The 26,373-nt window shown below is 43.2% G+C and overlaps 1 protein-coding gene across 7 annotated transcripts in view; it reads left to right on the top strand.

Moving 5' to 3' along the window:
* The window catches only part of cdkn3 (cyclin-dependent kinase inhibitor 3), a 36,190-nt gene extending 9,841 nt beyond the window's left edge, over nucleotides 1–26,349 (top strand). For 5 of the 7 annotated variants that reach the window (XM_041214583.1, XM_041214584.1, XM_041214585.1 and 2 more), the window contains exons 4-9: nucleotides 10,225–10,280; nucleotides 13,254–13,298; nucleotides 13,785–14,007; nucleotides 20,700–20,731; nucleotides 20,882–20,985; nucleotides 25,169–26,349. In XM_041214583.1, coding sequence (XP_041070517.1) covers nucleotides 10,225–10,280; nucleotides 13,254–13,298; nucleotides 13,785–14,007; nucleotides 20,700–20,731; nucleotides 20,882–20,985; nucleotides 25,169–25,258 — 550 coding nt within the window. In that variant the 3' untranslated portion in view covers nucleotides 25,259–26,349. The remainder of the gene's footprint in view (nucleotides 1–10,224; nucleotides 10,281–13,253; nucleotides 13,299–13,784; nucleotides 14,008–20,699; nucleotides 20,732–20,881; nucleotides 20,986–25,168) is intronic. The other 2 variants (XM_041214587.1, XM_041214589.1) reach the window with 2 other exon arrangements.
* Nucleotides 26,350–26,373: the final 24 nt, after the last annotated feature.

Genomic DNA, 26,373 nt, shown 5'->3' with positions numbered 1-26,373 from the left:
TGAGCATTTTAATTGCATTACACGACCAGCTCTCCCGAGAAATAAACTCAAAATTAGTCGGATTTCATACTTGCAGCAACATGCTGTGCAGGTTATGTAACCTACCTTTACTGCCATGGATCCTGCCTGCACCATTTTCAATGTGAGAGTTTTCTTCCACTGGGATTACTTGCAAATGTCCATTGTGGAGGAGAATTCAAGGACAGTATTGCCAACCTGGCATCCTTCCCTGGACTTTGCATGACCAACTCAGCTCACTGATTAGGGTGGACAACTGTTTAGAAATTGTGCCTTGTTAAGCCCTTACTGATTCCTAATTGGCATCTTAATTTAATTCTTGCCAAGTTAATTTACTTGCTGCTTTATCTTGAAAGGTTTCTTGCAAAGTTGGAGGAGGCGGTAGAGATAGAGAGGATTGTGTAATTTGAAGACAAGAATTTTAATTAAATGCAAGCAGTTACAGGGATCAAGGGGTAATGGGGAAACAGGACAACGTGGAACAGGATGCAAACAACTACATTTTGGACAAGTTGCATCTGTGGATGGCTAGCAACAAAGTATTGGAGCTATCAAGGCTTCTGGCAATTAAAGCGTGAATAGGAGTTTAACATGTGATGAAAATGATGCAGCCACCATTTCTTTTGTTCAAATTATGTCATCCTTTTCTATCACACTTATTTCTTTTGTATACTTCCAAGGAAAGTTTTTTTTTATTTGTTCATGGGATGTGAGAGTTGCTGGTAAGGCCGGAATTTGTTGCCCTTCCCTAATTGTCATTTAGAAAGTAATGGTGAGCTGCCTTCTTGAACTGCTGCAGTCCATCTGATGTAGGTATACTCACTGTACTGTTAAGAAAGGATTCCAGGATTTTGACCCAGAAACAGTGAAGGAATACAGCAAAGTTCCAAGTCGGGATGGTGTGTAACCTGGGGGGAACTTGCAGGTGGTGGTGTTCCCATGTATCTGTTGACCTTGTTTTTCTAGGTGGTAGATGTTGTGGGTTTGGTTGGTGCTGTCAAAGGAGGCTTGCTGCAGTGCATCTTGCATATGGTATACACTACTTTCACTTTGCATTGGTGAAGGGAGTGAATGTTTAAGGTGGTGGATGGTGTACCAAATAAGCAGTCTGCTTTGCCCTGGATGTTTTTGAGTTTCTTGTGTTGTTGGAGCTGCACCCATCACACTCCTGACTTGTGCTTTGTAAATGTTGGACAGGCTTTGGGAGGTGAGGAGGTGAGTTACTCGCTGCAGAATTCCCAGCCTCTGACCTGCTCTCGTAGCCAAAGTATTTGTATGGTTGGTCCAATTCAGTTTCTGTTCAATGGTAACCCCCCGGATGGTGATGTGCAGTTGATGTTCATGATCAGTGATGGTTAGATTCTCTCTTAGCACATTCGCTTCGGAACCACAAGGTTCCAGATTCAAGCCATGCTCCAGGGTTTGAGCACAAATATCAAGGCTGACACTCCAGTGCAGTACCAAAGGATTGCTGCACTGTTGGAGGTGCCATATTTCAGAAGAGACGTTAAACCAAGCCCCCATCTGCCTGCTTGTCTGTGTAAAAGACCCCATGGCACCATTTCAAAGAAGAGCAGGGGAGTTACCCTAGACAATACTTATTCCTCAACCAACGCCACAAAAAACAGTTTATCTGGTCCTTATCACATTGTAGTTTGTGGGAATTTGCTGAGCACAAATTAACAGCCCCATATCCTACATTATAACAGTGGATACACTTTAAAAAGTACTTCATTGGCTGTAAAGCACTTTAAGACATCCGGTGATCAAGAAAACGCTATATAAATGCAAGTCTTTTCTTTCTCTTTTTGGAGATGGTCATTACCTGGCACTTGTGTATTGCGAATGTTACTTGCCACTTATCAGCCCAAGCCAAAATATTGTCTAGGTCTTGCTGCTTATGGATAGAGATTCCTCCCATTTCTGAGGAGTCACAAATGGTACTGAACCTGCAACATCCCCACTTCTGACCTTAAGATGGACAGAAAATCCTTGAAGCAGCTGAAGATGATTGGGCCTAGGACACTACCCTGAGAAATTCCTGCAGTGATGTCATGGGACCATTGAATGACCTCCAACCACAACCATCTTCCTTTGTGCTAGGTATGACTCCATCCAGTGGAGAGTTTTCCCACTGATTCCCATCGACTTCAGTTTTGCCAGGGCTCCTTGATGCCACACTCAGTCAAATACTTATAACAAGGGTAGTTACACTCACTTCTGGAATTGCGCTCTTTTGTCCATGCTTGGACCAAAGTTGTAATAAGGTGAGGAGCCAAATGGTCCTGCCAGGACCAAAACTGATCATCAGTGAGCAGGTTATTGTTGTGTAAGTGCCACTTGATAGCACTGTTGATGACACCTTCCATCACTTTGATGATTGAGAGTAAACTGATGGGATGGTAATAGGCCGGGTTGAATATGTCCTGCCTTTTTGTGGACTTGATATACCTGGGCAGTTTTCTACGTTGTCAAGTAGATGCCAGTGTTGTAGCTGTACTGGAACAGCTTGGCTAGGGAAATGGCTAGTTCTGGAGCACAAGCCTTTGGTACCACGGTCAGGATGTTGTTCCAGTATCCAGTGCCTTCAGCCATTTCTTGGTTTCACTTGCGGTGAATCAAGTTAGCTGAAACTTGCATCCATGATGTTCAGGACCTCAGGAAGTGGCAGATGTGGAATATCCAGCCGGCACTTTTGGCTGAAGATGGTTTTGAATGCTTCAGCTTTGTCTTTTGCACTGATATGTTGGGGGGTGTGTGTCGAAGATAATTCCTTTTGCAGGAGTCAGCCACGTATATTACTCTCCTCCATCTGGCTGAACTTGTTCTCACACTGAACAATTTCTCCTTAAACTCCTCTCACTTCCTCCAAATAAAAGGTGTGGCTATGGGTACCCGCATGGGCCCCAGCTATGCCTGTATCTTTACGGGGTATGTGGAACACTCCTTGTTCCAGTCCAACTCTGGCCCCCTCCCACAACTCTTTCTCTGGTACATCAATGATTACTTCGGTGCTGCTTCATGCTCTCGTCTGGACCTGGAAAAATTTATTAATTTTGCTTCCAGTTTCCACCCCTCCATCGTTTTCACATGGTCCATCTCTGACACTTCCCTGCCCTTCCTTGACCTCTCTGTCTCAATTTCTGGTGATAGACTGTCCACCAATATCCTTTACAAGCCTACCGACTCCCACAGCTACCTTGACTACAGCTCCTCACACCCCGCTTCCTGTAAGGACTCCATCCCATTCTCTCAATTCCTTCGCTTCCATCGCATCTGTTCTGATGATGCCACTTTCAAAAACAGTTCCTCTGACATGTCCTCCTTCTTCCTTAACCAAGGTTTTCCACCCATGGTGGTTGACAGGGCCCTCAACCGTGTCCGGCCCATCTCCCGTGCATCCACCCTCACACCTCCTTCTCCCTTCCAGAAACATGATAGGGTCCCCCTTGTCCTCACTTATCACCCCACCAGCCTCCGCATTCAAAGGATCATTTTCCGCCAACTCCAGCATGATGCCACAACCAAACACATCTTCCCTTCACCACCCCCCCCCCCCCCCCCCCCCCCCCCCGGCTGCGTTCCGCAAGGATCGTTCCCTCCGGGACACCCTGGTCCCCTCCTCCATCACCCCCTACACCTCAACCCCCTCCCACAGCACCTTCCCATGCAACCACAGAAGGTGCAACACCTGTCCCTTTACTTCCCCTCTCCTCACCATCCAAGGGCCCAAACACTCCTTTCAAGTGAAGCAGCATTTCACTTGCACTTCCCTCAACTTAGTCTACTGCATTCGTTGCTCCCAATGCGGTTTCCTCTACGTTAGAGAGACCAAACGCAGACTGGGTGACCATTTTGCAGAACGCCTTTCGTCTGTCCGCAAGTATTACCCAGACCTCCCTGTCACTTGCCATTTCAACACTCCAACCTGCTCTCGCGCCCACATGTCCATCCTTGGCTTGCTGCATTGTTCCAGTGAAGCTCAACGCAAACTGGAGGAACAGCACCTCATCTTCCAGCTAGGCACTTTACAGCCTTCCGGACTGAATATTGAGTTCAACAATTTTAGATCATGAACTCTCTCCTCCATCCCCACCCCCTTTCCGATTTTCCCCCCTCCTTTTTGTTTTTTCCAATAATTTATATAGATTTTTCTTTTCCCGCCTACTTCCATTATTTTTAAGTGTATTTCCATCCATTGTTTTATCTCTATCTTTTTAGCCTATATCGATCCCTTCCCCCCACCCCACTCCCACTAGGGCTATCTGTACCTTGCTCGTCCTGCTTTTAATTAGCACATTCCTTTAGATAATATCACCACCTTCAACATCTCTTTGTCCTTTTGTCTATGACATCTTTTGGTTATCTCCACCTATCACTGGCCCTCTATCCAGCTCTTCTTGTCTCACCCACCCACCCACCCCCCCCCTCAAACCAGCTTATATTTCACCTCTCTTCCTTTACTTAGTTCTGTTGAAGGGTCATTCGGACTCGAAACGTTAACTGTGCTCCTTTCCGCAGATGCTGCCAGACCTGTTGAGTTTTTCCAGGTATTTTTGTTTTTGTTTCTTATTTCATAGCTGGATGGATAATTACACCTGGTCCGCAACTCTCATCCTGCTCTCACATATGGCTCCATGTAGCAAGTATTCTGTGTAACTGTGTCAGTATTCAAGCCAAAACCAGGTGAAGGTAGCATGTGGGCTGGTGTCCACATGTAAGGGAGAATGCCTATCCATTCATCCTTTTACAAGTGCACAAAAAAGCTGCCTTGACGAATGGAGCAAAGGAAATGGTATTCCCTCACCTGTACGGAAAGCATCACAGCACAGCTGTGTGAACAGCTGTAACATTCATCGGCACAGACGTTCAAGGTGCTGCAGATCATCCACTGCAGTCAACCACATCTCCAGTCATACTGATTTGTCAAGTGACTGAGAACAATGTGCAAGACCGAGTGGGGCTAGCCAAGTGCAATCCATTCACTAACGCAGGTGTTTCTTGTGTGCAAACGTAACTGCCTCCCTCACACACCTCCCATTATAACCTGAAATGCAATCCTTTAGTTCCGAACATACTCGTGTAAAGGTCAAGTTTCTAAGACTAAATTTTTAGCCAAAAAATAGGAGGTTGATTTTTTTACCCATGTAATATTTTCATGGAGTTGAAATCCACCCTTTCCCATCGTCTTGCTATTGCAGAGTTGCCAAATCGGAGACTGTTCCTGTCAACCCCAGCCCCAAAAGGAGCCAAAAAGTATTTTTAATTATTGAATTTTTATTTAGAAATGATAAGCTCCATGGAGATGGGCATTAATTATGGTAAAACAAAAACAGAATTACCTGGAAAAACTCAGCAGGTCTGGCAGCATCGGCGGAGAAGAAAAGAGTTGACGCTTCGAGTCCTCATGACCGTTCGACGGAACTCAAAGCGTCAACTCTTTTCTTCTCCGCCGATGCTGCCAGACCTGCTGAGTTTTTCCAGGTAATTCTGTTTTTGTTTTGTATTTCCAGCATCCGCAGTTTTTTGTTTTTTGTTTTTATCTCTGTGATTAATTATGGTAAGCCACACAAGCTGAGGGCTTCAAGTCTATCCTGATCAGCACGTCATGAAGAATTTCTATAAAGCCCTGAAGACTATGCATGGTCCTCACTCATGCAGCGATTCACCGAGCGCAGATGGAATCTCTCCTGATGGATAGAACAGTTATCCAAGTGTACTGGGCTGAGCAAATTTGGAGTGTGCTTAACTGCCCATCCACTATAAATGGGGCTGCAATAGACAAACTTCCAGACAGGCTGAAATGTGAAAACTTGGATATCAAACTTTCAATTCTGGAGGTTGATAAAGCCATCAGATCCCAACACTCAAGGAAAGCTTCAGGCTCAGGCAGGATTCCAGGAGAAATTTATAAAACTGGGGGACCCCAGCTAGCCATCAAACTCAACATAATTGTACTGCAGAATGTGGGATCCACAAACCATTACTCAGGAGTTCAAGGATGCCATGATTGTTCACATGTACAAAGGAAAACAAAAATCTGTGTGTGACAGTGTGAGGAGTTTCACTGCTTGTAAGATTCTAGCAAAGACATACTCAATAGACTAGTCGGCCACATGGCAAAACATGTACTGCTAGAAAGTCAAACTGCATTCAGAAAAGACTGAGGCTTTGATCTTCACCCTTTGGCAAATACAAGGGAAACGCTGTGATCAACGGGTGAGATTCTGTTGTGTTTTTGTTGACCTGATAAAGGTCTTTGACACAGTAATAGAGAGGCCTTGTGGAAAGTCTTAGCCAAAATTGGACATCCTGATAGAGTTATAAATCTGATACAGCAGTTTCATGACTGAATGACAGCCAGAGTCACTGACTGTGATAAATACACGACCTCTTTGACATAACTAGTGGTGTGAAGCAGGGATGTGTCCTGGCCCCTGTACTCTTAAGTATATTCTTTGCTGCCATGCTTTGTGGGGAATTTGATTAAAACATTGATGGAATATTCATCCATTTCAGAACAGATGGCAATCCCTTTAATTTGAGGTGACTGAAATCCAACTAAAGTATCTGAAATGATGATAGGAGAATTGCAGTTTACTTATGAATGTGCCCTCGTGCCACCCTGTGCATGGCCCTCAAAGGATCGTGGACTGTTTTTCCAAAGTGGCTGGCAAATATGAGTTGGCCTTCAGCTTAAGGAAGACAGATACTCCACAACCACCACCACAACTCTGACTATACCCCACGTACTATAACTAACAATGACACAATCCTGAAGGTTGTAGATAACTTTACCTATCTTGGAAGCACCATCACCAGAAATGCCTGCATTGACAGTGAGGTGGCAAACGAATTGCCAGAGCAAGCTCTGCATTTGCCCGTTTACGCAACAAACTGTGGAGGAAATGAGGTATCAAACTTACAGCAAAACTTGCTGTGTACAAAGCTTGGTAATTCCTACCTTCCTATATGCCTGTGAGATATGGACAACCTACTCGAGACATATTGAGCAGTTGGATAGGCTCCAAGCATCATGGGCATCAGATGGGAGGGTGAAGTGCCCAACACTCAGGTATTTTAAAGAACAGAAAAGTCTGGAATTGATGCATTCTTCCTCTGAGCCCAGCTCAAATGGAATGAACATAAACTGACAGAATCCGTTAGGCAGTCATGTATTCACAAACTTGCACGCTACCTGCGAGATAGGCCAAGGTTAAGGTTTAAGGACTTACCAAAGGCAATCCTCAGGAAATGTGGAATGTCCACCATGGATAGGGAGAAAAATGAGCAAGAAAGAACTAACTGGAGAGTGATCCTATATAGTGGTGTTGTTTCCTTTGATCAGCAAAAAAATTCAAGCAGCTAAGGACAAAAAGCAAATATAAAGATCAGGAAGTGCCAACAAAATTAGGCAACCCATCCTTGCCCACATTGTGGAAAGCCATGCAGGGCTACAATCTGGCTCAACAGCAATGTTAGAACACACAGCAGCTGACTCTACGCATGCAGGAAATGACCATAAGGAAGGGAAACAGACAACGGAGCCCCATGATTGAGGATGGGGATTTTTGTGGAACCTCCTCCTTCTGTTTGGTGGTGGACAATTAAACAACTATTCACAACTGAATGTGGCAGGACTGCAGAGCTTAGATCTGATCTGTTGGTTGTGAGATCACTTAGCTCTATCAATTGCTGCATCCACTGTTTGGCATGCAAGTTGTCCTATGTTGCAGCTTCACCAGTTTGGCACTTCATTTTTAGGTATGCCTGCTGCTGCTCTTGGCATGTTCTCCAGCACTCTTCTTTGAACCAGGGTTGAACCCCTAGCTTGATGGTAATGAGCAGAGTGAGAGATCTGCCAGGCCATGAGGTTACAGATCATGTTTCAGTACAATTCTGCTGCTGACTGCCCTCAGCGCCTCATGGATCTTTTCTCAATCTATCCCATTTAGCACGGTGGTAGTGCTATATACTCCATCGTATTGTATCCTCAATGTGAAGGTGGGAATTTGTTTCCACAAAGACAGGAATGATCACTCCTACCAATACTATCATGGAACAGATGCATCTGTGACAGGTAGAGGATGAGGTCAAGTAGGTTTTCCCTGCTTGTTGATTTTCTCATCACCTGCCTCAGGCCCAGTCTGGCAAATGTCTCCTTCAGGACTGGGCCAGCTCAATCAGTATTGATACTACCAAGCCACTCTTGGTGATGGACATTGAAATCCCCCAGCCAGAATACATTCTATACTATTTCTACCCTCAGTGCATTTTCCAAGTGGTGTTTAGCATGGAATACTGACACATCAGCTGAGGGAGGGTGGTAGGTGGCAATTGGCAGATTTCGTTGCCTGTGTTCGACTTGGTGCCATGAGACTTCATAGGATCCAGAGCCAATGTTGTGGACTTCCAGGGCCATCCACTCCCAACTGTATGCCACTGTACTGCCACCTCTAGTGATGGAGGAGTCTGGGACATTGGCTGTAAGGGATGGTCCGATGAGTATGACCATGTCATGCTGTTGCTTGCTTAATCTATAAGACAGTTCTCCCACATTTGGCACAAGACTCCAAATGTTAGTAAGGTGGACTTTGCCAGGTTGACTGGATATGGTGTGCCATTGTCATTCCAGAGCCTAGGTCGATGCTGGGTGGTCCAACTGGTTTTATTCCTTTTCAACTTTTCTGTAGATCTTTGATAAAAGTGGCTTCCCATCCCAGAGGGCAGTTAAGAGTCACCATGTTGTTGTGTGTCTGGAGTCACATGTAGGCCAGACCGGGTAAGTCTGGCAGATTTCCTTCCCTAAAGGGCATTAGTGAACCAAATGGGCTTTTACAGCAATCTGATAATTTGGTCACCATTACCAAGACTAGTTTTTAATTCCAGATGGTAGGATTTGAACAAGTGTCCCCAAAGCAGTAGCCTGGACCTCTGGATTACTAGTCCAGTAACATTACCACTATGTCACCATCCTCTAATATAAGGAACAGAGGAACTCTCAAGAGACACAATACTTACTTACATCCATATGAATTTTCCAAGTCTCTCTGGCCTCTGCATTACACAATATTAACTTAGAAAGCCTTTTTTGTTTGTTGATAACCCAGCTCAGCCTCTCCATCAAACCTGTTGACAACCCTGTGCTGTGATTGTTTGGGGTGGTGGGGGTGGGTTGTGAGGGGGTTGTTGGGGTGGGGGGTGGTGGTGGTTTGTGCATTTTCAACCATTTAACAAAAGAAAAAGATTTTGGATATACTAACTGGAGTTTCTGGAAAAAAAAGAAGGGATCATCAGTATATTAACAAACTCATCCAAGATGTAATGAGTAGCCATTGACACTGTTACACAACCTGAGACACTAGAGGATTCAATATCTTATTTCAGTTGTTTCTAGTAGACATTTATGCAGGGTTGGAGAGAACTGAAGTCAGACCTATAGAGCATGAGGTGGTCTGGTCAGCCCTCCACCCTTGTGGGCAGTAACCAGTTCAATTAGCAGCTCTACTGACCAATCCTTGGAGAACAAAGGGGAACAGAAAATGAGCCACATAGTGTTCCTCTGTAATTGGGGAACAAAATTCAGAGCTACTTGCATAAAAGGTGAGACACAGAGGAAGCAAGTTTCCTTTAAGAAGAAAGCCAATTTCTGTTTAAATAGCCAATTTTGGGCAAAAAAAATACTGTCCAAGAAAAGTGAATATTTTGTGGTCAGCTAAAAGAATCAACATAGTGTATTTTTATTGTTTGAGGGACTGAAGTTAAGATGTAATTACTAAAATTGTTAGTACATCTGTTCATCTATAGATTGTAGAATTAATGATTCATACCTGGCTTCATCCGCTAACATGTTAATCAGTCCACCTTTTCAGAAAATTTAGAGAAACATATGTGGGGCGCAAGCGAAGGTGATATCCAGTTTGTATAATGGCATAGTAGCGATCCCTGAGTTATGCTATTGTGCGTTTAGATATTGAGTAATGAGAGTAACTTCTAATAGTGAGGCCCACTTATGGGAAAGAAATGGCAACAATAACCCAAACTAAATATCGTAGGCCGATCCAAACTTCATAACACTGATTGCAATGATCCATTATCTTATTCTGAACATTAACATGCATGCTTGTTTTTAGATGTGCTTGTTTAGTTTGGGCATGATTAACTTGCTAAAATATAGGTAGAAATATTTTGCTATATATTTAATAGGTTGGCTTTATCTGTGGTGAACTGCCACCAGTTCCTTGGAATCTGTGCATTGCCAGGTAAGCTATTTTTGTTTCTCCCCATGAAATTATGGAAATTTAACTCCCAAGTATTAATGAGTTTGCAGTAATGTTCCCGTATTTAAGCTTGTGATGAAACATCCATAATCTCCTAGAATTTCTCTTCTACATGGGAAAAATTCTTAAGAGGAGCTCCTTTACTATCATATTCATTAAATAAATTGATCAACAACATTTACCACCCAGTTTCACCGCTAGTGGCGGCAATTAGTGCTGGATATTCAGATGGTATTAGTAAACATCTTAACATTGGGCTGTGTGGAGAGATAGCTAAGAATCTACGTATGACTTTCTTTTTCTGTAGAAGGGAAGAAAGTGAGAAACGTGATGCCAGAGAAGGTGTGTTCCACTGGGTGTTTTGAAGGATTTGTCTAAACAGCCTGTGGCAATTTAGTAGAAGAGGCTGCATCAGTCTGTCAAATAGACGTATTTCAAATGAAGCAGCTCAGTAATGTAGTCTTCAATTGAATTGTGAGATATTTGCCCAGATTTTCTGGCAACGTACAATCTAAATCTCACCTTCTAGAAATGCTAATCTCACTTTTGTTAATTTGCCCCAAGTTTTGCTGCTTTTCCAATTAAGATATGTCGTAACAAGCATAGCAGCGAACAGGCACTCGGCACCAATCTAAGCTGAAATGGCAACATGTTTGTCATCTGGAACTACAGGAATGTGGAAGGCTTCTTCTGAGTCAGAAGGTTGTGGGTTCAAGTGCCACTCCAGAGACCTGAGCACATAATCCAGGTTGACATTCCAAAGTACTGCCAGACATGCCAAATTTCAATTGAGATCTTAAGCCAAGGCCTAAACTGCCCTCTCAGTAAGGCATAAAAGAATCCATGGCAGTATTTGTTGAAGTTCTCCCTGGTATCCTAGCCAAAAATTATCCTTCAACCAATATCTGTAAAACAGATTATCTTGTCATGATCCATTTGTGGGATTTTGGTGTAGGCAAATTAGCTGCTGCATTACAATAGTTACATTTTACAAGTATCCATGGCTGGGAAGTGTCCTGAGGTTGTAAAAGACATTACAAATATAAATTCTTTCTGTCCAAAGTTTATTTAAGAAGTTGTGCTTAATCTACAATTGTGCTCCATATTAAACACTTGAGGTCCTACTAAAATATTCAGGTTCCCATGACAGAAACATTTAAACAAAATGATCCACTAAATAATCAAAGAAGTTAAAAGCTGCTGCCTTTTTGTATTTTGAGGTAGGTGAAATGTTCCCAGGTGTTGCGATCCCAGCAGAGACCGATTAACTTTTAAAAAGAAATTCAAACTTCCGGTTAATACATAGTTGAAAAGATGACATGACAAGATTTCACATTTTTAGATGTTTACTGTAACAAACAGACTAAAAACACCACTGACTAAACACTATTATTGTAGGCGACTCGTACTTTAAACTATAGAACAGAACTCTTTTATCACAACCGAAAAAGCCCACTATCAGGTGTATGTTACACTATCCTTTAAGTAGATAATCAGTTCTCCTGAGACCAGTCCAAAATTATTCTTAGCTCCCCAGGGATTACTTCCAATCTTTTCCTTTTCCAGTCTGAATGTGTTTAACTCCAAAACTGTCTTTCACAAGTCAAATTTTCCTGGAGACTTTTCCTTCTAGCTAAGCAAATTTTTCAGCCTCTTTTTAATTATTCATGATTTTGGCCTTCCAATCAGAGTCTAAACTCCCACCCACATTCCTGTATAGTGAACCATGGAGACTTTCAGCCTCCAGGTTCTCTCTCTCTCTCTCTCACCCTGGCAAACTAACCTGTTTATGATATTCAGTGATATTTTAGGAAAGCCTGTAACCTGATATCACAATGGCTTCCTCTGTGCCTTTTCCATTTCAAGGCCCATCACCATGGCAATGTGAAGTACATGGGCCTTGTATCCAGGTAGAAATGCTGATTATCTATTCTTAGACTCCAACTCTCTCCTATTATGGAACTAAGTGGACAGTTTAAAGCACAGATGTTTACAATCTGACATTCTCAACATTTTTCTGGGACACTGGAGCCTCAAAATCTATCCACTGTTAACACACATGCTACGGCCATGTCTGCAAGTCTAAACACCTTGCCCCTTCACAGGATAGTCACAATCGCAACATTAGAGCAAATTACCTCTAATTAAATGATAAATAATAATAGGGAATGTAAATTGATTTTGGCTGTCCATTTTTCATATGGAGCAATAAATCAGGGCACCAGCACCATTCTTTTTACATCTAAGTGGAGGCAGTATGAAATCTGGCCTAAAATGCAGGAAAATAATGAACATTGAATTTAATGGATATTGTATTATAATTACCTTCTAACTGGTGAGAGTAACAGTGGAACAGCATAAAAGTCCCAGGAAAATAATTTAATAGAGTAAATCATTTACTCCATGGCCAGAACTTTACATCCCGCAGGCGGGCACGCACCTGACCCATCCAGCCGCAACGTAGAGCAAGATAATGTTGAGCAAGTGCCCCGAAGTCATCGTGCACTCACACAATATCTCGCCTGGCAGTCTCCCAAAGCCTCAGTCCAGCTACACAATCCAATAATTTAACAGGAAACTCACTGTTTCTGTTGTGGTCAAGAAAAGGTTTTCAGCCTCATGGTTACAACAGTGCAGCATGCAACAGAAGAGGCAGTAAGCTAGTTTCATTGGCTGTTGGAAGAAATATAACAGTTTAACAAGTTTTCAAAGTGAAAATATAATGCTACATTATAGTAGATAATTATTAGTAATCAAGTAAGAGTGTTTCAAGAATGACATTGTTGTTATTTTCTTTGAGACAGGCCTTAACTAATTTCATGGCTTTTTCTTTGGTCTAACTTGCTTGAAGGAAAATAATTATGTACAGCCATTGGTTTGTCGTACGTTATAATATTGCTTCCACTTAAATAATCTTAAATTCACAAATTATTAAATGCCACTTTATTTAAACAGGTTGTAAATTTAAAGATGCAAGAAGAAATCTTCAAAAAGATTTAGGTAATACATATTTATATATACCTATGTCATGTGTCTGTGGGTTCAAGGAAGGTATCATTTTGGATAATAATATTATTATCCTGACTTTTTTGCATTTGGAACTATACTTCACCATTTTCTTCATATTTTATCCAGGGACTTTTTTTCTGTCTCGGTGCAGATTTGCTTGCAACTTCTAATGCTGCTTGTAACCTAGTGTTTAATGGTGAAGGAGAATAACAAAATAACTCCTACTTGATTTTGTTTTTTCAGCCAACAATGGGTGCTGAAATAAGAAACTTGCCTTTGTGGGGAGTAGCAGACACAAATGTGTGAGTGTTGTGCACATCAACACAATAGAGCTCCACCAGACTGCAGCAGTCTTTCATCGGTTTATATTGCTATTTATATTTTAGATGAAGCAATAGGTCTTGCAATAATGTATAGCTTATATAGAGTTAGTAGGGCATATCATTTATAGTATCCATCTTCTTCAATTATTGACAGAAGAACTCAAGAGCCACAACGTACAAGATATATTTGTGTTCTGTACCAAAGGAGAGATGATGAAATACAGGGTTCCAGGCTTGTTGGAATCATACCAGCAACAGGGATTCGTGGTGTATCATTACCCTTTTCCTGATGGAAGTGTTCCAGATATTGCTAGCTGTTGGAAAATTCTGGAAGAGTTGAGAATCTGCTTGGAAAATGAGAAAAGGATCCTTATCCAGTAGGTGACATTACTGCTGTTAATTGTGAACTTGTACAAAACATAGTCTTCTATGGCAAATCAATTGCAAATGCAAGTAACTGTGTGTCTCAGTAAAACAAAATAAGTACAGTAAGTGCTTGAGCCAGATTTTTCTTTTTGATACTAATATCGTATAGTGGTTTGGTAGTACAGAACTTGAGTATTGCTGAAAAAAGAGACATGTTGAAGCTTTTTGTCCCCTTTCAAGACACTTCGCAAGAATACCAACAAAAAGGGAAAACAACAATTTATACTGTATGTGAAGAGAGTGCTGATTGCTTGGCAGGTGGACTCTGATTGTAGAGGCATTGCTTCTACAGTGTTGTTTTACCATTGCATTAATATTGAAGTGAGAAAGGACTTGCATCCACAACTGCACAATCACTAACCCCAAAGTTTCCAGTGTCAGCCTTGACTATTCTGGGGAGCTCCTGTGGTATTATGCCTCTGATTGGGAGTTTGTCTGCCTGGAGGTGAGAAATGGCACACTGCTGCAGGATTTGAATGACCACTTGTCTGATGAAACTGGCACTAGTTTTGGAAGGAAGGGAGAATTACACATTTTTCATTCACGGGATGTAGGCTTTGCTGGCTGGGCCAGCATTTATTGCTCTTGAGAAGGTGGTGGTGAGCTTCCTTCTTGAACCGCTACAGTCCATGTTGTGCAGGTACACCCACAGTGCTGTTAGAGAGGGAGTGCCAGGATTTTGACCCAGTGACAGTGAAGGAATGTGGAGATATTTCCAAGTCAGGATGGTGAGTGACTTGGAGGCAAATATGGAGATGGTGCGTTCCCATGGATCTGCTGCCCTCGTCCTTCGAGATGGTAGTGGCCATGGGTTTGGAAAGTGCTGTCGAAGAAGCCTAGGTGAATTCCTGCAATGCATCTTTTAGATGGTACACACTGCTGCTACTGTGCGACGGCAGTGGAGGGAGTAAATGTTTCTGGATGTGGTGCCCATCAAGCGGGCTGCATTGTCCTGGATGGTGTCGAGCTCCTTGTGTTGTGGAAGCTGCACTCATCCAGGCAAGTGGGGAATATTCCATCACATTCCTGACTTGTGCCTGTAGATGGTGGACAGGCATTGGGGAGTCAGGAAGTGGATTACTCGTCGCACGATTCCTAGCCTCTGACCTGCTCTTGCAGCCACAGTATTTATATGGCTAGTCCAGTTCCGTTCCTGATCAATGGTAACCCCAGGATGTTGATAATGGGGGATTCAGTGATGGTAATGCCATTGAACATGAACGGGCGATGGTTGGATTCTCTCCTGTTGGAGATGGTCATTGCCTGACATTTGTGTGGCGTGAATGTTACTTGCTGCTTGTCAGCCCAAGCCTGGATATTGTCCAGGTCTTGTTGCATTTGGACATGGGCTGCTTCAGTGTCTGAGGAGACACAAATGCTGCTGAACATTGTGCAATCATCAGCAAACATCCCTACTTCTAACCTTATGATGGAGGGAAGGTCATTGATGAAGCAGCTGAAGATGGTTGGGCTGAGGACACTATCCTGAGGAACTGCTGCAGTGATGTCCTGGAGCTGAGATGACTGACCTCCAGCAACCACAACCATCTTCCTTTGTGCTAGGTAAGGCTCCAGCCAGTGGAGAGTTTTCCCCCTGATTCCCATTGACTGCAGTTTTGCTAGGGCTCCTTGATGCCACTCTCAGTCAAATGCAGCCTTGATGTCGAGGGCAATCACTCTTGTCTCACCTCAGGAGTTCAGCTTTTTTGTCTATGTTTGAACCAGGGTTGTAATGAGGTCAGGGTCTGAGTGGCCCTGGCAGAACCCAAACTGGGTGTCAGTGAGCAGGTTATTGCTAAGCAAGTGCTGCTTGATAGCACTGTTGATGACCCCTTCCATTACTTTACTGATGATGGAGAGTAGACTGATGGGGCAGTAATTGGCTGGGTTAGATTTGTCCTTTTTGTGTACAGGACATACCTGGGCAATTTTCCACATAGCTGGGTAGATGCCAGTGTTATAGTTGTACAGGAACAGCTTGGCTAGGGGCGCAGCAAGTTCTGGAGCACAAGTCTTCAGTACTATTGCTGGAATACTGTCAGGACCCATAGCCTTCAGCCATTTCTTGTTATCATCTGGAGTGAATCAAATTGGCTGAAGACTGGCATCTGTGATGCTGGGGACCTCTGGATTAGGCCAATATGGATCATCCACTTAGCACTTCTGGCTAAACATTGTAGCAAATGTTTCAGCCTTATCTTTTGCACTGATGTGCTGGGCTTCTCCATCATTGAGGATGGGGATACTTTTTGGAGCCGCCGCCTCCAAAGAGTAGTTTAATTGCCCACCACCATTCACAACTGGATGTGGCAGGACTGCAGAGCTTAGATCTGATCCGTTGGTTGTGGGATCGCTTAGCTCTGTCTATCACTTGCTGCTTATGCTGTTTGGTACGCAAGTAGTCCTGTGTTATAGCTTCACAAAGTTGACACCTCATTTTTAGATATGCCTGGTGCTGCTCCTGGCATGCCCTCCTTCACTCTTCATTGAACCAGGGTTGATCCCCTGGCTTGATGGTAATGGTAGACTGGGGGATATACCAGGTCATGAGGTTACAGATTTTGGTTGTATACAATTCTGCAGCTATTGATGGCCCACAGCACCTCATGGATGCCCAGTCTTGAATTGGTAGATATGTTCGAAATCTATCCCAATTAGTACAGTGGTAGTGCCACATAACACGATGGAGAGTATCCTCATTGTGAACGTGGGACTTTGCCTCCACAGTGACTATGCGGTGATCATTCCTACCAACACTGTCATGGTCAGATGCATTTGTGGCAGGCAGGTAGGGAGGACTCGACCAGCTTGGTCAGTAGTGGTGCTACCAAGCCGCTCCTGGTGATGGACACTGAAGTCTCCCACCCAGAGTACATTCTGCACCATTGCCACCTTCAGTGCTTCCTCCAAGTGGTGTTCACTGGAGGAAGACTGATTCATCAGCTGAGGGAGGGCAGCACATGGTAATCAGAAGGAGGTTTCCTTGCTCATGTTTGACCTGATGCCATGAGACTTCATGGGGTCTGGAGTCAATGTTTGGGACTCCCAGGGGAACTCCCTCCCAACTGTTTCCCACTGTGCCTCCACCTCTGCTGGGTCTGTCTCTGTTTGCACTAGTTAAGAAATCATTATTGTGAATGTTTTTGTTACCTTTTGATGAATATTTCTGTGCAATGTATTGCTTCTGAGACAGCTGGAAATAGGAGCGGTGTGGTCCATATAGTTTGGAGTCAATGTCGCTACATTGGTGCCATGCTGGTTAACCCATCTGTCCTCCTTGCTGCTGCTGTTCATTCTCTTGAAGCAAGAATGTTCCAAATGGAAAACCCATTGAGACCACTTAAATGATGTGGGATGAAACCTTTGAGGCCCATGACAGAGGGCATGAGGATTAATGGTGAAACACTTATTAGTGCTTAGCTGATGAATCAGTACTACTCCTCCATGTTGAACACCACTTGAAGGAAGCACTGAGTGTGGCAAGGGTACAGAATGTACTCTGGCTGGGGGACTTCAATGTCTATCACCAAGAGTGACTCGGTAGCACCTCGATAGACCAAGCTGGCTGAGTCCTAAAAGACATAGCTGCTAGATTGGGTCCCCGGCAGGTGGTGACAGAACCAATAAAAGGGAAAAACAGACTTGACCTCATCCTCACCAACCTGCCTGCCGCAGATACATCTGTCCATCACAGTATCAGTAGGCGTGACCACCACACAGTCCTTGTGGAGAAGAAGTCCCTTCTTCACATTGAGGACATCCTCCATCGTGTTGTGTGTGGCACTATCACCGTGCTAAATGGGATAGATTTCAAAGAGACCTAGCAGCTCAAAACAGGGCAATCAAGAGGTTCTGTGGGTCATCAGCAGCAGCAGAATTGTACTCAGCCACAATCTGTACCCTCATGGCTTGGCAAATCCCTCAATCTACCATTACCACCAAGCCAGGGAACAACTCTAAATCAATGAAGAGTGCAGGAGGACATCCCAGGAGCAGCACCAGGTTTAAGTATTGGCCAGGTTTGATTTGTCCTGCTTTTTGTGTACAGGGCATACCTGGGCAATTTTCCACATAGCTGGGTAGATGCCAGTGTTGTAGCTGTACTGGAACAGCTTGGTTATCTAAAAATGACGTGTCAACCTGGTGAATCTACAACACAAGACTACTTGCATACCAAAGAGCATAAGCAGCAAGCGATAGATAGAGCTAAGTGATTCCAGAAACCAAAGGATCAGCTGTAAACTCTGCAGTCCTGCTACATCCAGTTGTGAATAGTGGTGGACAATTTAAAAACTCACTGGAGGAGCCGGCTGCACAACTATTCCCATCTTCAATGTTGGGAGACTCCAGCACATCAGTGCAAAAGATAAGGCTGAATCTTCAGCCAGAAGTGCCAAGTGGATGATCCATCTCGGCCTGCTTCGGAGGTCCCCAGCATCAGACTTCAGCCAATTCAATTCATTCCATTTGATATTAAACGGCTGAAGGCACTGGATACTGAAAAGGCTATGGGCCCTGACAATGTTCCAACAATAGTACTGAAGACTTATGCTCCAGAACTTGCTGCGCTCCTAACCAAGCTGTACAACACTGGCATCTACCCAGCTATGTGTAAAATTGCCCAGGTATGTCCTGTACACACAAAGCAGGACAAATCAAACCTAGCCAATTGCCACCCCATCAATCTACTCTCCATTATCAGTAAAGTGATGGAAGGGGTCATCAACAGTGCTATCTTGTGGCACTTGTTTAGCAATAACCTACTTACTAACGCTCAGTTTGGGCCCCTGACCTGATTATAGTTTTGGTTCAAACATGGACAAAAGAGCTGAACTCCCGAGGTGAGGTGAGAGTGATTACCCTTGACATCAAGACAGCATTTGACCATGTGTGGCATCAAGGTGCCCTAGCAAAACTGGAGTCAACGGGAATCAGGGGTAAAACTCCTGGTTGGAGTCATACTTAGCACAAAAGAAGATGGTTGTGGTTGTTGGGGGTCAATCACCTCAGTTTCAGGACATCACTGCAGGAGTTCCTCAGGCTAGTGTCCTAGGCCCAACCATCTTCAGCTGCTTCATCAATGACCTTCCTTCCATCATAAAGTCAGAAGTGGGGATGTTCACTAACAATTGCACAATGTTCAGTGCCATTTGTGACTCCTCAGATACTGAAGCAGTCCATGTGCAAATGTAGCAAGACCTGGACAATATCCAGGCTTGGTCTGAGAAGCGGCAACTAACATTCATGCCACCCAAATGTCAGGCAATGACCATCTACAACAAGAGAGAATCTAACCCTTGACATTCAATGCATTGCCATCTCTGAATCCCCAACTATCAATATCCTGGGGATTACCAAAGACCAGAAACTGAACTGGATTAGTCATGTAAATACTGTGGCTACAAGACCAGGTCAGAGGCTAGGAATCCTGCAGCGAGTAACTCACCTCCTTACTCCCCAAAGCCTATCCAGCATCTAAAAGGCACAAGTCAGGAGTGTGATGGAATACTCCCCACTTGCCTGGATGATTGAAGCTCCCACAACACTCAAGAAGCTTGACACCACCCAGGACGAAGCAGCCCACTTGACTGGCACCCCATCCACAAATATTCACTCCTTCCACCACCAACGCACAGCAGCAGCAGTGTGTACCATCTACAAGATGCACTGCAGGAACTCCCCAAACCTCCTTAGACAGCACCTTCCAAAACCACAACCACTACCATCTAGAAGGGCAAGGGCAGCAGATAGATGGGAGTTCCCGTCCAGGCCACTCACCATCCTGACTTGGAAATATATCGCCATTCCCTCACTGTCGCTGGGTCAAAATCCTGGAATTCCCTCCTTAACAGCACTCTGGGTGTACTTACACCACATGGACTGCAGTGGTTCGAGAAAGCAGCTCACCACAACCTTCTCAAGGGCAGTTGGAGATGAGAAATAAATGCTGACCCAACCAGCAACTCCCACATCCCATGAATGAATTTTTAAAAAGCAGCAAGAAACAACAAATCATCTGTGAAATAAGAAAACAAAAGCAAAATATAATGGTGCTGCAATCTGAAATTCAACCAGAAAAATGTTGGAAATGCTCAGCAGGTCAGGCAGCATCTGTGGAGAGAGAAGAGTTAACATTTCTGGTTCTGTGAAAAAAACTTTTCTGTGAATCATTCCATATTAGGCAGCTGGGTCAATTGCATTTATTCCTACCTTTCCCTTACTGCCCAGCAAAAACAGATACCTGTTTTTATATGGGGATGATATAAAATGTGATATGAATCACCATCTCAATAAAATATGTTCTGACTCTTTTGGACAGGAACTTCCTGCATCAATCAGAATTTAACCATCCTATTTTCCACTCACAGGGGGCAGAATCTCACCCCAAAGTCAGATGATATTAAGGAGAAAGTTGAGCATGAATCTGCAGTCTTAATAACTCAATTCCCAATATTAGAGTTGGGATCATCCATGTACCCAAGAATTAGAGATGTAGGCATGTTCTTGATAGTTGCTTAATCCTGACAAACTGATTAGCATGCTTTATACCAAGAATAATCTTTGATATTGATACAGTGCATAAATAACTTTTAAATCAGAATCTGACCCATTTTCTTGAAGCACTTTCTAATTACCTTTGCAGATGTTATGGAGGCCTTGGGCGTTCATGTCTAAGTAAGTGCAGAATTTTATTTCCTCAGTTCTTCCACTTTTGTATTACCCAAAGTAAGGAAAAATTGAAGAATGCTTCTTCAGCTCTGAAGTGTCATTTAATCAGATTATTAACAGTTTGAATGTGTTTCCTTCCTAAATTGTGTCTCCTAGTTGCAGCATGTCTTCTACTTCAGCTGTCTGATACTATGCTGCCAGAAGAAGCAATTGGCCACCTTCGTGAACTAAGAGGAGCTGCAGCAATACAAACTGTGAAGGTAGAGTTGAACTATGTCTCAGAAACTGTTCATTTGTGCTTTATTTTCTCTTAGACCATTTTTCACCCCTCCTTTCCTAAAATGATGGGAGTAGAAATTGGTCCTCACTACCATTTTCCACACAGGAAACAGCTAAAATACCCTTCACCCCAACTATGGCTAAAATTCATCTGACACCAGATTAGTCTCGGACTACTTTCAGGTGTTTCAGGCTGTTGTCTTAAACAGATATTAGATACCTTGCATTTGCTAATGAAGGGCCTAATACCTGTTTAAGGATCTTAGAAAAAATTAGCATTGAGCCTGCTCCTCTCAGGTTTTGGTAATTGCTGCAGTTTAATCAAAAAGCCAGGCTTATTTTAAACTTGCTCATCACAGCTCTACAAGAAGGCAAGATTCTACAGTATTCCTGAGGGCTGATGCAAGTCCACAATTCTTACCCTGCCTACTCTGGTCTTCCTCATTTTTTTTTCTCCCTCCTCAGTTCTTCTATCACCTTTTCAGGGGAGCTGCCAGCAGGGTAAAAATCCCAAATTGGATCTTTTAATTTCTCTGAAATGATTTTAGTGCACATCTCACTGGTATTTATTATGGCACTATGAATAATCAAGTGTATTCTACGCCCAGAGAGCAGCAGGGTATATAGTGCTGAAGTCCGAGAAGATCATGCATCACTCATTCAAGTCTCCGAAGCTTCCTGAGAGACATTGAAGTCAGGACAAGAAATCTCCTGCGTTTGAGTGCCATAAAGTTATTCAGAATTATCATGCCTGCTCCCTGAAGGAAGGTGGCACTGTAAATGACTGCCAATTCCCTCACACCACTGCTGCAAGAAGCTCTACATTCTCAGCAGGGCAGGCATGGCAGTATACTGCACATACCTCCCTTTTCTTCCTTGCCTAGTCTGAGCACCAGCATACTGTCATCTTAAAGCAATTTGTCTTCAACGAACCCTTCACAGTGCTCTTTGCTTAATGATATTTTCCAATCCCTATCCTGGCTATACATAACTGCCTTGCACAACCCCAAATCCCCTCCTTCCACTCGCACAATCCCACATCTATTACTCCACCTCTCCCGCACCACAGCTCTTTAAATGCCGGCTGCTCTCTCCCTCTTTGGAGGAATTGGCACATAATGCCCACAAAAAGTAGGCCTCTATAAAAGGTTGGGGTGTGGATCTTCACCCCCTTTGAGAACACTGGGAAGACATGTAGCTCTTGATAGGGTTAAGGTTGGTGGCATCTTGCTGGCAGCAGGTAACTGGCATATGCCTGCAATGTTATCGTGACATCCCTATGAAACATCAGTAATCTACAACTATCCATCTATTTCTGTCTCAGTCCTGAAGGGGTAATGCTCATCTATTCTAGCCTTCTTCCCTCCCTTACTGCAGAACTGGGCCCTGGCAGTAATTTTCAAATCTTTTCTGGCCACAGGTGAGGTGCCAGGGGACTGCTAACATTGTCCCATTATTAAAAAAGGGATAGACTAGAAATTACAGGCCAGTCTGTCCAACCTTGCTTCTGGGGGAAGTTATAAGAAAGAATTCTGAGGGATAGATTATATCTGCACTTGGAGAGACATGGATTAATCAGGAATAGTCAGCATGGGTTTGTTAAGGGAAGGTCGTGTTTGACAAATTTGATTAAATATTTTGAGGTAACCAGGAGTGTTGATGAGGGTAATGCATTTGGTGTGGTCTACATGGACTTTAGCAAGGCTTTTGATAAGGTCCCCCATGGCAGACTGGTCAAGAAAGTAAGAGCCCATGGGGCCCAAGGCAAAGTAGCATGTTGGATCCAAAATTGGTTGAGGAGCAGGAAGCAGAGGGTGATGGTAAAGAGATGTTCCTGTGACTGGAAGTATGTCCAGTGGTGTTCCACGGGGTTCAGTGCTGGGGCCCTTGCTGTGTGTGGTGTGATTTGGACTTAAATGTAGGAGGTATGATCAAGAAGTTCGTGGATGACACAGAAATTGGTAGGGTGGTAAATAGTGAGGAGGATAGCCGTACACTGCAGGAGGATATCAACAGACTGGTCAGGTGGACAGAGCAGTGGCAAATGGAATTCAACCCAGAAAAATGAGAGTTAATGCACATTGAGGGCTAACAAGGCAAGGGATTACACTATGAATGACAGGACCCTGGAAAGTACTGAAAATCAGAGGGACCTTGGTGTACATATTCCTTAAGGTAACAGGACAGGTAGGTAAAGGTGATTAAGAAGGCATATGCAATTGTATTCTATGCCATAGCTAATAAAAGCAAGAGCAGGGAGGTTGTGCTGGAACTGTATAAAATGCTGGTTAGGCCACAACTGGAGTAGTGGGTGCAGTTCTGGTCACATTATGGGAAGGATGTAATTGTACTGGAGGGTGCAGAGATTTATCAGGATGCTGCCTGGACTGGAGCGTCTGAGCTATGAAGAAAGATTAGATAGGCTGGGGTTGTTTTCCTTGGACCAGCAAAGGACCTGATAGATAGGGTGGCTAGGAAGGCACTTTTCCCATTAGTACAGGGGTCAATAACCAAGGGGCATAGATTAAAGTAAGAGGTAGAAGACTAAGAGGGGAGTTGAGGACACATCTTTTCACCCAGAGGGTGGTGGGAGTCTAGAATTCACTGCCTGAAAGGGTGGTTGAGTCAGAAACTCTTGTAATATTTAAGTAGTATTTAGATATTCACTTGCGTTGCCGTAGCCTCCAGGGCTATGGGCCAAGTGCTGGAAAATGGGATTAGTGTAGTCAAATCTGTGTTGACTGGCATAGACACAATGGGCCAAATGGCCTCCTTCTGTGCTGTAAATATCTGAGTCTACAAGACCTATCACTGCAGCAAGTGACACATGAAAAGGATGACCTAGCCACCCAAGCTTGTGTAAGCAGTATTCTCTTGCAATTCGTGTGTCAGAGAAAGATTATTACATACGATGCTTTAAAGGAGTCACAACTGCATCACAGCCATTCCTCAGCATAGCCCTGGAGGCTTCGGCAAGTGAGTATCTAAATACTTCCTAAATATTACAAGAGTTTGACTCCCACCACCCTCTGGGTGAAAAAATATGTCCTCAGCTCCCCTCTTAGTCTTCTACCTTTTACCTTAGATCTATGCCCCTGGTTATTGACCACTCTACTAATGCAGCAGCGTATGCTATGCCATGCCAATGCAGTGTAGCAGGCATGACCAGGATGTCCAGGAACACCCTCCAGCCAAGAGCCAACTCCATCCCATGACCCTTCAGTGCAGCATGAGAAACCAATCACTTCCTATAGCCCTGACAGATGGCACCTGGAAGCACAAGAAATCATACCCATAGGGAATTCCATCCCTATTGAGTACCTGACATTAAAGAAGTTATAAGTTCTCTGGTAGAAACTCATCTGTTCTGCCTTAAGCAACTGCTTCGGAGAACTGCTGCACCGAATACAAACAGGTGTAACTTACCCCAACTGCAGTAATAGGATACGTCCAGGAAACTCCTCCACAGCGTAGTAAATGAAGAGATAGTGAATCAGAAGTGCAATGCAGAGGGGTTCCAAAAACACACAAATCTCAGCAGCCTTTTAAAGATGCCCGAGTGACAGAAACAGATTCTTATGTCAATGCAGTGAGGAAAAAGGGCCACAACACATGACCTCTACCACCTAAAAGAACATGGGCAACAGATGCATATTCCCCTCCAAGTTGCGTGCTTTCCTGACTTGGAACTATAATTGCTATTCCTTCACTGGGTCAAAATCCAGGAACTCCCTTCCCAAATGCACCACAGATGTATCTACACTACATGAGCTGCAGTGGTTCAAGTAGGTGCCTCATCACCAACTGGAATGCAATTAGGGATGGACAATAAATGCTGGTTGTACCTGTGATCCTCATAACACATGAGCAAATAAAAAAATAAAGCACCACAAATGTTGGGGTATGGTTTCACTGTTGCCCTTCAGTACCTTGACAAAGTGGCCATTTTTTTTGTTTGTTGGTTTTGGTAGGCTAACCATCTGTAATTGCCTCGCAGCAGAGTTTGATCCTGGCAAGAGCATATGTGGATTTAAATCAGGGCTTGTTGGAGAGAGAGAGAGAGAGAGAGTATATGACAATCTAGTTCATGTATTCAGGAAATAATGTAATTAAGAAAACTGGAACATGAACAACAGTTTTGTAATTATTTTGTTTGTCTTACAGCAATACAACTACTTGCATGATTTTCGAGATAATGTGGCAACATACCTGGCAACAAAAGATGATGTTGCAGCCCGATCAGTGTCAAGATAAAAATTGCAGAAAGTTCAGGCTGTATATTGTAATTTTGTAAATTGATTGTATATATAAATTTTACAATTGTCCAATCTCAACAGAAGGGTTCTGACAAAAGGTCAGCAACTTGAAACATTAACTGTTTCACTCCTAATGGGTGTGCCAGACCTACTGGGTGTTTCCTGCATTTTGATTTATTTCAATTTTCCAGCATCTGCAGAACTTTGCTTTTGTATTCAACCATTTTAACTTGTTAGTTTAGGTCTTTTGTTCATTGGTGTAGTTTTGTATTGAAACACTATGGCATCTTTCATAATGTCCCAAAGTATACTGAACTAGTCAGTGTTTTAATGTAGGAAACACAGCAGCTGGTTTGCACAGCAGGATTCCACAAACAAGACAGGAATAAATGATTAAATCATGTGTTTTAGGTGATGATTAATCAGAACATAATATCAAGAGCAATCAGTTATGTCAACATATAGGCAACATTTGTAACCCAGGCTAAACTTAGCCAGTGGAATAAAAATCACTTGACACAGCATTAGAATACAATAATAAAAAAATCATATTTCTTTCAGCATTTCTCCATGTATGAGTCTTTTCCCAAAAAAATCAATTACTAGAATATTGTATCCAAACCTATATTATCATACTTTTTTGATGACTATTTAGACAACTAAAGTGCTGAGAAATGGTTATGCTTAAATGTACAAGAGGTTCTTCCTTGCTATTTTGAATTGGGTGTCATTTCAGAGGTAAGGAACCATATTTGATTTTATCCAGCAATATAAAGTATACCAGTATACTAAGACTGATTTGTCACACTTTTACAAGATTATTTGATTGCATAAAACTTCAACTTTGCCATAAGGTTCACCAGTGAGAAAACAGGGCAACCTCAGGAACATGGAGTACAAAAATGTACAATTGAGTTGTTATTGAATAGGCCTGTCTTAAAAGTATAAAACTGGAGTCTATTAATATTAAACCCTATCCTTACAGAATATACAGTACTATGGCATACAGAAACTGGTTGGTAATCAGTCTTTAATCAGTTTTTTTCATTTACAGTTGTACCTTTGCATTAAAATGCTATATTGTCCATTCTTAAAGTGTCAGTCTCTATTTGC

This window comes from Carcharodon carcharias, chromosome 20 (assembly GCF_017639515.1).
Source record: "Carcharodon carcharias isolate sCarCar2 chromosome 20, sCarCar2.pri, whole genome shotgun sequence".
Lineage (NCBI taxonomy): Eukaryota > Metazoa > Chordata > Chondrichthyes > Lamniformes > Lamnidae > Carcharodon > Carcharodon carcharias.
This window is presented reverse-complemented; position numbering and strand designations above follow the sequence as displayed.